Here is a 16,732-nt window from a genome sequence, read left to right on the forward strand (position 1 = left end):
TTTTCTTGTTTTTGGTCATTTTTTATTTGTTTATAAACCGATTGGAATCCTCAAAGTTGTATTATCAACTTCATCGACATGAAAACTAGGGAACAAAGTATTATTTGAACTAAAATTTCTGATACACATAACCATATAGTGCCAAAAATTGTCCTCATGGAATGAAATTTTATTTGAACCAAAATACTCGATACATTATTTGAACCAAAATACTTGATACACATAACTATATAGATGCCAAAAGTTGTCCTCATGAGATGAACTTTTTAAGTAAAAAATATTTTTTTGGAAATGGTTCAAATAGGTATTGTGAAACTTCGATAATTTGAACCAAAATACCTAATACACATAACTATATAGATGCCAAAAGTTGTCCTCATGAGATGAACTTTTTAAGTAAAAAATATTTTTTTTTTTGGAAATGGTTCAAATAGGTATAGTGCAAAAAATTGTCCTCATGGAATGAAATTTTGAAGTAAAAGTATTTTTTTTTGTTTTTGAACACTTTTTATGCACTTTTAGGCTGATCGAAGTTTTGAAAATTGTAATATCGGTTTCATCAACATGAAAACTATGGTAATGAAATATTATTTGAACCAAAATAACTAATACACATAATCATATAGGTGCCAAAAGTTGTCTTCATGGAATGAATTTTTTGAAGTAAAGGTGATTTTTTCTTGTTTTTTGGAACTTTTTTTATGTGTTTTTAGTCTCATTGGAGTCCCCAAAGTAGTATTATCAGTTTTATCGACATGAAAACTACGGGAATGAAATATTATTTGAACCAAAATACTCGATACACATACTATATAGATGCCAAAAGTTGTCCTCATGAGATGAACTTTTTAAGTAAAAAATATTTTTTGGAAATGGTTCAAATAGGTATTGTGAAACTTCGATAATTTGAACCAAAATACCTAATACACATAACTATATAGATGCGAAAATTTGTCCTCATGAGATGAACTTTTTAAATAAAAAATATTTTTTTTGGAAATGGTTCAAATAGGTATTGTGAAACTTCGATAATAAATTTTTAATGACAACAAATTAATATATCAATATAAGTAAATTACATAGACGAAAAATACTGACAATGTTTATATGTTAATTTGTGTTGCAACCTATGTTATGCCAATGTTGATCATTTAAAAATGAAAAGTGAAATATTCATCGTCTTTTAATTATTGCACAAAAAATCATATTTGAATGTGATCTCAATTACATGTTGATAGTTATCCACATGCATGTCAATGCCATCCAACCCATTCAATCCGTCGGTGCAATCTGAACCATTGATTACTTTTTAAAAAAAAATTAGAATGACTACACACTGACATATGTGTTCACACCATAATAGTAACAACATTGCATTCGATGCAACATAAACCATTCAAATTTTTGGTGGAATCCTCTACCCACTGTGAGGTCACGATTGAATCGGTGCAAGTCTATGGTTTAGATCACATTTATTCAAATGTGGTTACTATTAACGCTTCAAGAATCATTGAGTTGTCTATCCTTTTGTGTAGAAGGATCGATCACAACCCTCTACCAAATTCCCTCATGTGTGAACAATGTTTGCAAAAACGTCAGTATAATCTATGCCCTTGATGGCACCAATGCAATCCTAGCCCTTTGTTTTTGCACAAAATCTTATGCCTTGATTTGTTCATTTATGTTTCCCTACATATAGGTCGTCTATCTTACTTTTCATCACAAGATTATTGGTGAGAGAGTTATATCAATAATCGAAAAGTAAATCATGAGTTCCTTATATATATTCGTTGTTCTCTACTACAATGGGGAGGTAAGAGAAATTAATCATGGGTCACAATTTTTATTGTGTTACCCACATTATCCAAAGCTAATTGAAATTACTCAATGTACAACATTACATGATTTGAAGCAAGCCATACAACATAAGCTTAATCAAGGTGATGGGAAAATAGTAAGTGAGATCCTTTTACAGTGGTTGATATCACACGTCAGTGGAATATTTCATTATACAACTTGTAAACTTGAGGAAGATAATGATGTCACAACAATGTTCCATACACTATACTAGTACTTAGACTTTACTGTAGTTGATTTATATGCTATTATGGAGGACATCCAAACATAGTCGATGTTGTGGGACGATCTGTCACAACAACTTGATCGATGTCTAAATCTAGGGGCAATTGAAAATGTTAACAACGTCTACTAGTACAAAAACAAATATTACTGTTAGTGTGTTTATGACTTTCTTTACTTTTATCATGCTTAAGTTATGTTTAATTTGTAATGGATGAAGTGTTTTTTTTTTAATTTTGAATTTAAGACTATGTTTGTATTTAATATCGTGATCATAATGGATTAATGCACAATGCATAATAGTATTGTATTTAATTGATAATCATATTTGATATAAGTACTAAAAAAATGTAAAATAAATGAAAAGAATATGTAAAAATTAGGAGAGCATCGCAAAAGTTTCTAAAAAAACATTTATGATTTTGTGTTTTTTCATGATTTTAAAAATCATCAAATTGAATTTTTTTTAAGAAAACCATACTTAGACATATAATTTGACATTTTGGACCCCACATCCCCATGGTATAGGTCCCCAACATGGGGCTAATGAAGATTAATTTTTTTTCTTCTAGCTACTACTAAAAGCTCTGACCAATTAGAGATAGTCACTAGTTAAATGACCAAAATGCCCCTACACAAAAAAGTCATGATTGATGATTAAAGTTGTTATGTAAAAGGAATTCAAGTCATGATTGATGATTAAAGTTGTTATGTAAAAGGAATTCAATGACTTTGAGCTATTGTATTTTGCCCACGAGCAAAAAAATAAAATAATGTAAGATGAGTAAATTGTCTATTAAAGTTGTTGCATGGAGGTTAAAAATAATGGTAGGAACCCAATGACTAAAAATCATTGTATTGATTGATGACAAGCATGACGTGAAGCTTGAGACAATGTTTGTCAATTTCACACTGTCCAAAGTTGTTTCATAATTGATTGATGTATACTACTGTTATTCAACTATATCTATTAAATTATATCTACTGGTGTATCTATATACATCACCAACACACAATCTCAGTTTTGTCATTAGCTTATCCCAAAATAATGTCTACTCGAAAGCAAATCGTTCAAGCTATTATCCATCACAATGGGAAAATGGGTGATTCGGCTAATGAGGTGGAGTTCAATTCCAGAAAAAGTGTAATATTACATGTGAACTTGATGTCACATGTTATTTAATAAGCAACAATTTGATGGATTGCCCAAAAGAACTTGTCTATGAACCGAGAATGCTCTTTCAAGGAATGCGGTTTCCCAACAAAGTTGATGTCAAATATGTAGTAAATATTTATTGTATAAAGAATAATGGATTTTACAAGGTCATAAAGTCGGGGACTGACTTATGAATTTTGAAATGTATCGATAAAACATACAAATAGAGTCAAATTATTTTAAACTACATTAAGTAAATGTAACAATTGACTTATGCACAATTTTATTATTTTAAAACACTAATATGTTATTTCTTCCAACTAGTTAAGAGCATTAGCGGGGACACATACTCAATATCAATGAGAGATAAAAATACTAAAAGAACCCACACTTGTGTATTGACTATGTCACAAGATCATGTAAAGCTTAGGTACGACGTGATCGGTACAAGCATCATAGCAATGGTAAAGAATGATGCAACTATGTCAGGACCAACCTTTATAGCCCACATCAAATAGTTGTACAACTACACTACCACCTACAAAAGGCTTGGCTAGCAAAACAATAGGCGATCGAACATGCGTATGGTAATTGGGAGCAATCCTATGAGGATTTACCCAAATTGCTCTTAGCGTTTCAAACATTTGTGCCTATAACCATTGTTGAGAAAGAGTTGAAGCTAACTTATAACAAACATCGAGAGCTACTTCCTGGTTGTGCAACGTACCATCACATTTTGTGGACATTTAAGGTACTTGTTGATGGGTTTGCATACTACAAACCAATAGTTGAGGTTGATGATACTTTTCTTTATGGGATGTATAAAGGAACATTATTAGTGGTAGTTTCACAAGATGAGACTAACCACATCCTTCCGATTGCCTTTGCCCTTGTTGAGGGTAAGACTACGGAAGCCTAATATTTTTTCGTCCAAAACTTAAAAAGGCATGTGGCAAAGCAACATAGATTGTGCCTAATGTCAGACAAGCACATTTCAATAACAAGTGCTTACAAGCAACATGGTAGTGGGTGGACACTAGACAACTTGGTGCATGTGTATTGCATTAGATACATTGTACAAAACTTCATGAGATATTTCAACAAGTCAGGTGTAAGGAAAAAGGTCATTAGCATGGGTAAGTTCCACAACCAAAGAATTATTATTTTTCATTAATTATATCATATGGGATAACATTGTTAATGTATTTTGTTGATCAATTGTTAAGGTATGTCATGACTGAGCCCAAATTTGCATATTACTTTAACAATGTAATGAAAGAAAATAACTAATCGGTTGAATGGCTAGAGAAGATCCCAAAAGAAAAATGGACTATTGCTTAAGACAATGGATGACAAAAGGGCCACATGACAACAAATCTTGTGGAGGCCATGAATTCAATGCTGAAAAAAATAAGGAGTCTCTTGGTCTTTGCATTGGTCAATAGTACTTATGAAAAATGCAACAAATACTTTGTCAAAAGGGGCAGGGAAGACATAACAATGATGATATTAGGTAAAGAATTGGCAAAACATGTTCACAAGATCATTGAGGTAGAAGAAAAAAAGGCTAATTCCATGAGTATAATTGAGTTTGATCGATAAAGTACTCTTTTCTTAGTGGAAGAATTCCAAAATCCAAGACAACAACATCTCCCAAAAAAATCGCTATAAACATTTATGAACGGTGATGTGATTGTGGTAAATTACAAAAATTACACATGTCATGTTTACATGTAATTGCAACATGTAAGTATGTCCTTGTTGATTACAAACAGTTCATTGATGACATTTACAAGCTCAATTATGTGTCCAATGTTTACAGCGGATCATTTGGCCAAATGAAGCACACATCGTATTGGCCAGAATATGAAAGTCAACTATGTGTCAGGATCCAAAAATGCGATGGAAAAAAAAGGTTGCCCAAGATCAACCCCATAGGCACTAAATGGACCAAAAGAAAGGGGGCAATCGAAGTGTAGTTCATTGTGCAAAACCGTTGGTCATTCCAAAAACAAATGTCTAAATAATCAAGGAAACACAAATCAAAATCAGCAAAGTACCCATTAAATTGTTGAAATGTATGATAACTTATGTTGTTGTTTGTGTCAATGGATTATTACAAATGCTAATTATTTAGTCTGCCAGTGTTTGTATCTCCTCATACTATTATTTATTGGTTTGTTGTGATAAATGATTTTTTAAAAGTATTAGTAATTATTAATAATTATTTTTACAGTTAGTTATATTATATGTTAGCATATAAAAATTATAATAATTAATTGTATTATTTAAATATAATAATTAAATATATTACTAATTATTACTTTATTTGTATTAATTAAAAAAATTTACAAAATAAAAAAATTGAAATGAAAAAAAATCCATTTAGAATTCAGGATAGGGGTCCCAAATTCTAAACGGGATGTACAAAACGTCAATTAAAAACAAAGTGTGAATTCGGACACCGTGAATAATATTGGTAATATTGGAGGATAGTTTTGTGAATAATTTAGGGAAAAGATAATTGAGTATATAAAAATATTAAAAGGTATATTTGTGTAAAAAAATCACATGAAGCTTGAAGAGATGCTAACATGATTTTAGAACTAAACATGGGTTTGTTGACGTGTTGTAGAGTGTTAACATGGAGCTCAAAGAGAAGCTAAGTGTAAAGTGCTAACATGGCTGTGTTGACAGAGTTGGAGTGCTAATTGAGTGTTAATGTGAGTTTCAATTTTTAATTGCTTGATTCTAGTTCTTGTATTAACTTGACATCCAACGTTTAGAAAATGCAATAAAAAGTTAATTCTTAGATTGAACTCATAGCCATGAGTATCTTTCAAAAAAAAAAAAAAACAACTCGTAGCCATTCGTATAAGCAATAAAATCACTATACAACCTAGTGCATTTAGTATTAATATGACAACTATTTTATGTAGAGTTTGTGCAAATACCAACAAATCTTGTGTTTTTGAAGATAATAATTTTTCATTAGTAACAAATTGTTCTAATTCTAACTTACATTTCTATATATTAATATTATTTGCAAGAATTTTAGGTATCGTCTAAATAAATTTTAAAAATAAGACACATTTTAATTGAATAATTGATTAATATATTAAATTTACTATAACAATTACCATATAATAATTTTAATTAAATATTCTAATTAAATTTAAATTATTTTAAATTATTTTTATTACAAAAATAATTTAGAGTTTAAATTGCTTATTAATTTTAAATTTCTAATATTTTGTGTCAAATAACGTGATACATCTTAAATGATAAATTATTTTAGAATTTTGCACTAAAAATATAACAAATAAAAATTAAATCAACAAATTCTTTAGAAAATTGTATAAAATGACACGAGTTATAATGTTACTATTAATTAATATGATTCAAATTGACATTAATTTTTCCATATTTTCTTATTCAATTGAAATATATTTTTACTTTTTTAATTTATTTAAACAATACTTAATTTTTTTGCAAATAGGATTAAGTATAAAATACTTATAAGTTAGCATCAAAATAATGTAATTAATTGAAAATCGTTCTATAACTCAAGACCTACTGGTGTTTCAACTATAAAACTTTTTTAAGAACTCTACATATGCTTACACCAATGTTTTTAAATCCAGGCGATTCAAAAAATGAAGACACTGGTTCATTAAATAGTCTAACCGTAATTGAATCAATTTTATATTTTTTAATATTATATTTAAGCAATAAAATAATATAAAATTATCTAGAATCAGGATAAAAAATAATAAATTAATATAAATAACTAAATTATATGTTTTATAAGATAAAAATTAATAATAGTTGAAAAAATAATTAATACCTATATCAAATATTTAAATATGTACTTTTATTTCGAACAATATTTTACATTGAATTAAAGAAATTTAAAAAATAAAATAAAAAATTGAAAAAACCGGTTCTGTGCACAGGTTTTGGATCGCCAGTACTAAGGTGTTCTAGTTTTTTGGAGTTTTTGGGCCGGTCACTAGACTGGTTCTCAATCGGGCCGGTTGAACTGGCCGGTTCATCCTGGTTGGACCGGTGATAAACATTAGCCTAGTAAAGGTAAGGCTTCTTCTCCCTCCATCATTTTCTCATATCCTTCCCCATATTTAATCCCATATTTTATTGCTTCACTGATGTTTAAGACTGTAATTTAATTACGTTTTTCTTCTCGAAGGACTTGGGCTTGATAATAGGGTATAATGACATTTTTCTCATTGGTAATTTGAGTAATTTTTTGTTGTAGTCTTTGTAGAATTGTAGGCTGTGTAAAATGGAGCTGCTAATTGAGAGAGCAGGTCACCCTAAAATTGATGATGGAATAACAGTGTTATTGGTTGCATCTTTTAATCAGTGAGTCAAGTGAAGTAAAAAGATTGCAGATTTATCATAAGTTACATGTTTATGATTTATGAGGTTGAAGAGTATCTTGTGGGAAGTGCAAATAGCTTGTGCTCTTGGGCATACTCTAGCCTGTAACGGTTGCTGTAGAGCTATTGATTTTGCTGGGTTAAAATTAGTAATGTCTTGACACCCATGTGCACGGATTTGCATATGAAATTTAGTTTAAGTTCCTGTGTGTTTAATTAGTATTTTCAGTTAGAGTGCACTTTTTTGCATATCTGGTTTTATTCAACCTTCATAGCTGACTTTATATTTGTATCTGTTATTAACTTGTTGTCCTGGGGACATTTACAGCGTGAGTTGGTTCTTTACTCACAAGTTACAAAACATAAGAGATCATGTTGCTATGTCTTTAGTAGTTCATAGTTTTTTCATCCATGCCGATGATAGTTGAGAATCAGCTACCGCGTCCCTTAACGAGAACACAAAAGGAAATAGATCAAGTAGTGATGCAATCCAAAGATTGAAACTGACTCTAAATTGATGATGATTGCTCAACCTCACATGACCATTATAGTCACAAGATTTGAGAAGAAGCAATTTTCTGGCAAGCAATTTCTGATAGAACTTCTGGCACATCACATAATATTTTGGATGATGGTGGATAGAGATCAAGATAAGAGAAAAAGGTTATTATGGCTGCAGTTATTTTGTTATATAGATGTCTTTCCATATTGACTTCAACTCAATGTATATTCATTGAAATTTCTGGTTAGTGTGTAGCTGAATCATGGATTTTGTTGGGCAAGTGTTTATGCTTTATCTGCAATTTCAGCTTGCAGAGACATTAGGAAAAGAGTTTGTTATGACATTAGATGAAGCATCTAGCATCTATGAAGAATTATATGTTACCTAAAGGATGTGCATTTGTTCCTTCTGAGTGCAGGTCAAATGACAAGCAGTCTAAACTGAATGTACATGCAAGTGGAACATAATTGGTAGATTGTTGAATCACAAATTAGTTTTATTTCCTCACATTAAGTTGATATTTGCAATATCTGATGCCATTTTGCTATATGGACATTCATGTAGAATGCAAGATGTTTCTGGGGAAATGGCTCTGGTCTCTATTGTGGCAGAAAGTTTCTTTCTGTTGTGTGATGGGAGGAATTCTTTGCTAACATAGTTGTACGTTTGTTGTGAGAGTAAACTGTACAATGGGAAGAATGTTTCTTGCATTTACTTGATTATTATTATTTGCAATCCAGTTTATTAACACTCTTGGAAGAATGGAATTAAGGCACTCCTTGTTGTAAGTTGCAAGTTGCAAGTTGTAACCATAAAAGGGATACTAGGGTATCACCTGTATTTATACAGCTGATGTATCACCTGTTTTGTTGCTACCTGGTTATGCTTTTATTTTCTTGTATTTGGTTGGGGTATCCCTTATACCCCCTTTAATATATATGGTGTTGTTTGCTGAGCAAAAAAAATAAAATAAAATTTGGCATATATATTCTGAAGAAATTATACTCAGCATCAGATTCACTAAGCATACAAAATCTGTAACATTCCATCTTCCACATTTTATGTTTTTCGTTATTATACTGCATTTTCAATATCACTGAAATCTTCCTTTCAGTATCAAAGCTTCTTTTGCATGTAATTATTTAAATTGAATGACAAATCTGTATGTGTACTTCTTTGCTTATTGCTAATAAATAATAGATTCCATGTGCATATACTTGGCGTCTGCCATGGCCATGGTATAAATAAGTAAAATAATATATAGGAAGGTTATTTATGAAATTGGTGGTAATGTCAAGGACTGAGGTTAGAATGCTATGTGTTGAAGTCGAACTACATCACCTGTATCTCCTTGACTCATTTCAACATGCCCTTCCATATAATTTAATGGTAATTAACGTTTTTTGGCATTTTATAGCATACCTATTACCTAGCAACAGAAGCTGCTGGCGTGTTCACTGATAAAAGTAGTATATAAAACTATCATTATGGTCTGCCTTGCCCCTGCATCAGCTTTAGAACCTGAATTGAAAATACAAGTCTACAATTTTCATTGATGAATTTCGTGTTTCTTTGAACAATGTGGAGAATTTACATTGACTAGATATATGACCAATGCTTATAAGGCTTGGACAGTCCTCACTATACAGATGTTTTGTGGGATTGATTTAGGTCCAACACAAATTCTTAAGAAATAAAATTGCCATCATGGGACTAGAGACATTCAAACAATATTGTGATGAGTTGCTTCCGGAAATGAACATTGAGAAACTAATTCCTTGACATAGTTGATTACTTGCTTTTTATTCCTGAAGACTGAAATTCAATTCAGTAGCATTTTGTTGCCTCATGCCGTTTCCATGGTTGACCTTTCTTACATTAAATATTGCTCTTACCACTGGATAATGATGTTGACTTGTAATCTTTTATGTCTTGAGTGATCCTCCCACTTTATCCAGCATAATAAATCATTAATTTCATTAATGAACAAGGGCTTTCCTTTGTGAGACACTGATGCTTGTAATGTGATCAATTGTCTGCATCATGTTGCTGATATGTGTTGCCACTAATGGTATTTTCCAGATCACAATTTGTATCTTCACAAACCAAAATCAATTTTGCTAATATCTTAGCACAAAACTCGCCACTTCTACAAAGAAACCTCAATTGAAGGTTCTTTGGGTTAATTTTGGAATACATACAAGCCTGGGATCTATAATCTTCTCTGATATATTGAATACCATATAACTAAAATATTCTGCACCACCTCCTTGTGAGATACTACAGGAAATCAAACAGCACGAAAACTAAAAACATGCCATTTAGATCATATCTGATATGAAATTTTCAAGTGACAAAGAGAAAGAAAGAAAAAAAGAAGAATTTTGCATCTGGCTTATCTGATCACCCATCAAACACTTGTAAGCTGAGGATGATGTCTTGAATGGTGGATCTGTTGAAGCTGCAAACTTTTCAATGCAGCCCCACCTGACCTTCTTTTCCAAAGATTATCCAGTTGTCTATCTTCCTCAGGCTTCTGCACTCTCTTGATCACAGGCAGAGGAGGATCCATATTTTCAACGCTTATGGGAACAACATTCTCATTCTTACTACTCCTGTGCCTGTGGTTCCTGGGCACATTTACGCTATTCACCGTCCCTCGCGGCCTACTTCCACAGCTGGTGGCAGTAGGAGCAGTAGCATTGATGATGCTGGTGCCTAAGTTTTTGCCAGAGAAGAGTTTTTTGAGCTTGGAATACTTAACACTAGGGGAAATGGAGATGCTGGTGGTGTTACTTTTGGTGGTGAGGAGTCCAACTATTTTGTTGTGCCTCTTCACCTGGCCCATGCAACCAATTCTTGGGGACAAAGGGTCATTGGAGAAGGATCCTAGTTGCTCTCTCCACTGTGGAAGACTCACATCTTTGATGGATGGCCTTGAACATAGCATTGGCAGGAATGTGCTTCTGTGATGGATATGCAGGTTCTGATGGTAAAAGTAATGATGGGAATGGTGATGATTTTCACTGCTCATATTTCTCAGATGATGATATGGGGCAGAGCAAAGATGTGAATGAATATGCTTAGAAGTAAGATGTGAATGAATTTGTTAAGATGTGAATGGGTTTGCAAAGTGTTTTGAGTGGTTTAACTTGTGACTTTGAGCTTGCCAAATATACAAGAAGATCATGTGCAATTTGAAACCCTTTTACTTGGTCCTCTAGAGTAAATAAATAAATAAATAACAATTAACAAGATGACAAAGTGGAATAGAAGAAATCATTGCAGAGAAGGAGCCTCATCGAAGACAGGTAAACACAACAAACGAAGAGAACAAAGACAATTATGGACCATTGTTTAACTTTTATCTGGAGTTTAAGGCAGATCAGGATTTGTTTATGTGATTAAGCTCTTTAATACAAATTTAGGAGAGGAAAAGGACTAATGAGTTTGACTTGCATCCTTCTGTGCGTGTCTGGGTCTGTGACTCTCTGCAGAGATCAAAATCCTAACCAATTGATCATGCTAAAGTATACACGCTACTAGTGGTTAAATCATAGGTTGAACAACCCCTTGTCCCCCAAAGGGTCCACTTTAGTTAATTACTTAATTTTGCCTATTTTGCACTTTAACATATATTATTTTAAAGAGTAAGGAATCTTAAATAATCTTACTATCATCGTTGAGAATTTGTATAATGAACTTCTAATTAATTATTATTTATGAAATACTGACTCCTACACATACCAGATATGGTATAGACATATATATGGAGACATGCTTAATATTCAAAAGGACACAAAAACATCACACACACATGCATACACTTTAAAACAATTAGTTAAGTATTATGAAAATGAGTTTAAAAAAAGTGTGCACACACCTTAAAACAACTAGTTAAGATTATGTTTAAGAAAAAATTAAACCTTCTTTTATGATAGGAGTGTTTGAGAAGTGTTTAGTAAAGAGTAGATATTCATTTACTTTCTTAATTTGTGTCAAAGCCATGTCAGATAAGAGTCTAAGTCAAAAAATATTTTTTAATTACAATATAATAAAAAGGTATTTGTATTTAACACATCTAAAGCGTATCCGATAAGTGTCATGTTCGAAAAATATCTGACACTAGCATGCCATTCTATAGAAATGCACATGCTTCCTATTCTTCATTTCCTAAATCTCGATTCATGCGGAACATTAAAAAAAGTTTAAATATATTTTTAATTCTTGTAATTTAGTGTTTTTTTATTTTTCGTCATTGTATTTTTTTTGTTTTTAGTTCTTAAAAATTATATTTATTTTGGTTTTAGTTCTTAAAACATTTTAAATAGTGCTTTCTAAAGTGTTATAAGGAAGAAAATTAAAACAAACATAATTTGTAAAATTTTAAAATAAAAAAATAATTTTGTAAGAATGAAAAACAAAAAAAACTAAATGGAAAAGAAAAAAAATATTTAAGAAAAAAAAATAGTTGTGTTAGAATATCTCAAACGTGGGTGATTAAATGAGCTACTGTTACGTAATATTGCTTAACAAATTTTTGTATTAGAAGTAATGACTTAACGGTTTGTTACTTAAGTGAGGTGCTAATATAAACCACTCTTACTTAATTTATTATTACTAAAAAAGTAATATTTTTAAATCAAAATTTAATGTGACTTAAGAACTTTTTCAAGTAACATTAGTATTAAAGGAAGCTTTTGCATAAAATTATTAAATTTATTAAAGGAAGTTTTTGTATAAAATTATTAAATTTATGTAATATTGTAGAGTTTATAAATTTAAGATAAATAATTTATTTAAGCAATTATATATTATACATATTGATATTAGTGATATTTTTAAGTCCATAACCGGTGATGTTTTTTTATTTAACTAAACTCAAGATTAATAATTAATTATGATTATCGGTGTTTGCAATAAAATTTGTGAAATTAGATTTTGTGAGTTGGCGAACATATATTATGAGGTAAAGCCACGTTCACCCAAGAAGCCAATATTTTACGGCAGGTCTTTGCACATTGCATCAGTGAAGTTTCCTAAACTATGATTGATGATGATTGCTGTGTTTGTCCTTGTGTGTACTCTTCTTTATTTAGCATATATTTAATCAAGGAAAAATGATTCCTTCGTATATTAATTATGTTAAACACAATATAGTTCCTTCAAAGCTTCTACAAGTCATCATACCCAAATAGAACGAAGTTCACATAAGGGGAAACCATTAGATGAAATAAGAGATTTAAATGTTCATGAAAAAATTACTTAGGATACTTATTATAAGATAACTTGAACATCAATCACACATTAATAAAAGTAATTAATTCAATTGATTTTTTTTTATTTTTTTTAAAAATATTATAATTAATATATAAATTATATCCTTATTAATAATCATTAGCTTATTATAGGATAATATAAAAACATTAAAATTCAAAAATATTATGTACCACTATCAATAAAAATATAAATATTTAAAATAATTAATAAAGACAACTAATACAAAAAATTAAATACAAGAATTCTAAAATGCCTTATAAAAAATCATCAATCCTTCTAACCTTTACCTTATAATAAATACAAGAGTAAATAAATCAAAATTTTATGCTAATACTCCTTTACCGATCTCCCTAACATCATCCTAAATTAATTGAGAGAAAATCGACGAATACAAACATTTTCTCTATGTCACGCCTGCACGCACGATTGTAACTCTATCTCACTAAAATTATTGGACATCGACACGCAGGTTGAGTTGATGCGCACTCAAATTTGTCTACCAGACATTATTCACTCGTTGGAACTTCAGTAATAACATGTTTTTTTATAAGGGACTTTTGTATGTTTGAATTAAAATTGAGAGAGTCTAAAGTACTTTTATTTTCTCTTAAAAAAAGTACTTTTATTTTAGAAATAACATTTTTCTTTCTCAATTTAGTGCATTAGAATTTGTTATTATTCATTATAATTCACAAAAATACTTTTCAAATTTTAATCCAAACGTAACTTTAATTATTGGATTGAAAATCAACTTTTGTTATGCCTTCTTTATTCTACAATAAATATTTTCAATTGCGGTTGAATTTTATCGTGATTTTTAATATTGTAATAAATTGTAGCTAGAAATATATATGGTTCATGGGGTTATAATTGTTGTTACATTAATTTCAAAAATTTTGATGTTGCGACTAAAATAATTATTTTTAGACTATTTTTTAAAACTTTGATATAATTTATGTCTAAGGTTAAAGTTTTTTTTGAATAAGTTATTTTATAAATATTTATGAAAGAAAAAAAAGAAATAAACATTTCTCTATGAATTAACTTACGGACAAGTTTGAAAAAGTTAATTCTCCAAAACAAAAGATTTTAACTTACATATCGGCTAATTATAACTCATAGGATTTTTTATTTTATTTTTCTATAAGTATTTATAAAATATTTATCCAAATATAACCAAAATATTGAATATCCTTGTAAAAATAATAAAAATACTTGTATGCATATTTGACTTGTAGTTGCACAGTTAAAACTGTGATCATCTGACTCCCGTGTGCTTTGTGAGAAGGACCCATCATGTTTAAGCATATTGAATTTAAAAGTGGATCAAAATAAAGTACAAAAAATTGAATTTGATGAAGGCAGTGTCGGTGTTTTAGTTCTGTTGTCGAAAGCGCAGGGTCGTGTAGTGGGTAATCAGAGAGAGATTATGTCGGCAAAGCCTTCTAAAAGCCTCAATTCTCTCTTTGTGAATGAGAACCACAACCTACCAAGTACCAATTTGTGTCAATCAAAAAGAGATTGAAATTAGACTTGTAAAGTTCCATGATATAAGCCAGCTATATTGCAACAACATGACGTGAGTTACGCCATAACTGGTTTATTATCATAAAGTCGAGTACTCCATAAAACATTTGAGATTTCTTTGTTGAAAAAACTCCCAAACACACAAAAAAATTATTTACACGTCCAACAGGTCTTAAATGAATGATACATTATCATTTTTATTTGACTTAAATATATTTTTAGCCTCTGATATATATTTATTTTTAACATTTGATCTCTAATAAATTTTTCATTCAAATCGAATTTCTAATATTTTAAAAGTTTTGTCTAAGGTCTCTAGTGTTAGTCGGGATCCATTGACTGTTTACATGGCCGTTAACCGAACATGCTGACATGCCATGTGTGGTGCCACAAGCTTATGTGGAAAAAGTTTTTTTTTTTTTAATTTTAAAAAGTAATATGATGTTGTTTGAATTTAGGTTAAAAGGAAAAAAAAAGCTAACCTCAAACCAAAAGAATCAACATTTTCTCCTTTAATTTCTCACTTTGAGTGGTCACTCACTCGATCACTGTACTTCTTCTTTTTCATCATTCATCTTTGTCTTCTTCTTCTCCCTCTCCCTTTCTCCCCTTCCCAATGTCCTCTCTCCACCTTCTCCCTAGCACTACCACCTCTCCCAATTCCTTATTCCTCCTCTGCCCCTATTCTCCCCTCGAAAACCCTAACCCCAAAAAAACCCAAACCCAAACCCCCTCCGCCTTCCACTAGAACCGCAAGCCTGAGCTCTCCGGCTCCACCACCAATGTCTCCGTCATCACCTCCGACAAGGGTGATGTGAGCAAGACCACCACCACCTCCTCCTTGACCTCGAGAACCGCATCAACTACACCATGATCGAGGTCCTTAATAGGGACCAAGGAGTGGTCAATGACAACAACGTGAGTGTGAAGGGTGGGTGGCGAGATTTGCTACAGCGGCGTAGCACGACAGACCCTAGGTTCCGTAGGTGTAGAAGGGGGAGCAATAGGGGCTCTTTTGAAACACGTGTGACCGGTTCTAGTGTGGCCCAGAAGTGAAATAACCTTGAACATAGAGATGGCCACATCAGCGGCAACTTTGTAGTCGGTATCGATGTTTTCCATGGAAGACTTTGAGTTTGAGGTTGAATTAGATGTTGTCTGGAATTGTTGTTGGGTCTGCGACAACAAATTGATGAGTTTCTCGACGCTCTCTAGCCTCGACGCAGCTTCACAAACCGCATTATCTTCCATGAAATTGTTGTCTCGATATCCCGTCATAAGCTCCATGACCATACTTACATCAAAGACAAAGAAAGAGAAAAAGAAGAAAAGGAACAGGGAGAGGAGGAGGAGTTAAAGAGAGCAAAGAAAATAAAAAGGGTTAGTCATAGGCTTGGTCAACTAATGCCAAATAAAATTAACAAAAAAAAACTTTTTCCATGTAAGCACGTACACCACACGTGGCATCACATGTCACATGTCAACATGTCCAATTAACAGCAATGTAAGTAGTTAACGGATCCCGATTAATGGCCGGAACCTCGGACAAAACTTTTAAAATATTAGGGACCTAATTCAAAGGAAAAATTTATTAGGGACCAAATACCAAAAATGGGTATATATTAAGGACCAAAAACATATTTAAGCCTTTTTATTTCTTAGTTCTATATATAAAGCTAAATAGTAACAAAATTCAAATATCATCATCATCTTAATCTTTATAAAAACAAACAAAATCCTAAAATAAGTTAAAACAAAGGTCATTTCTAGTGTGGACCACCTATAAAG

The 16,732-nt window shown here is 31.2% G+C and overlaps 2 protein-coding genes and 1 long non-coding RNA gene across 3 annotated transcripts; 1 reads left to right on the top strand and 2 right to left on the bottom strand.

Moving 5' to 3' along the window:
- The first annotated feature begins 7,399 nt into the window (after positions 1-7,399).
- Positions 7,400-9,084, top strand: LOC114383220. The gene is made up of 3 exons (XR_003660426.1): positions 7,400-8,298; positions 8,556-8,607; positions 8,702-9,084. It is a non-coding gene; the product is annotated as an uncharacterized LOC114383220 (long non-coding RNA).
- A 584-nt stretch (positions 9,085-9,668) lies between these two features.
- LOC114384549 lies at positions 9,669-11,637 on the bottom strand. The gene has a single exon (XM_028344241.1). It carries the CDS (start codon positions 11,169-11,171, stop codon positions 10,548-10,550), a length of 624 nt encoding a protein of 207 aa, XP_028200042.1. The 5' UTR covers positions 11,172-11,637; the 3' UTR covers positions 9,669-10,547.
- Positions 11,638-15,688: 4,051 nt separating this feature from the next.
- Positions 15,689-16,237, bottom strand: LOC114384089 (probable WRKY transcription factor 15). The gene is made up of 2 exons (XM_028343761.1): positions 15,917-16,237; positions 15,689-15,826 (listed from the first exon to the last, which is right to left on the bottom strand). The coding sequence occupies exons 1-2, from the start codon at positions 16,235-16,237 to the stop codon at positions 15,689-15,691; spliced, it is 459 nt and encodes a 152-aa protein (XP_028199562.1).
- Between the last annotated feature and the right edge of the window lie 495 nt (positions 16,238-16,732).

Source organism: Glycine soja, chromosome 14 (genome assembly GCF_004193775.1).
Source record: "Glycine soja cultivar W05 chromosome 14, ASM419377v2, whole genome shotgun sequence".
In the NCBI taxonomy this organism is placed as follows: Eukaryota; Viridiplantae; Streptophyta; class Magnoliopsida; order Fabales; family Fabaceae; genus Glycine; species Glycine soja.

What these genes read in the sequence shown, in the direction of transcription:
- LOC114384549 (XM_028344241.1), bottom strand. Translation starts at nt 11,171, where the DNA reads ATGAGCAGTGAAAATCATCACCATTCCCATCATTACTTTTACCATCAG.
- LOC114384089 (XM_028343761.1), bottom strand. Translation starts at nt 16,237, where the DNA reads ATGGTCATGGAGCTTATGACGGGATATCGAGACAACAATTTCATGGAA. An exon ending in CTACACCTACGGAACCTAGG is followed by an intron (nt 15,827 to 15,916) that starts GTCTGTCGTGCT and finishes GTCCCTATTAAG; the next exon opens with GACCTCGATCATGGTGTAGT.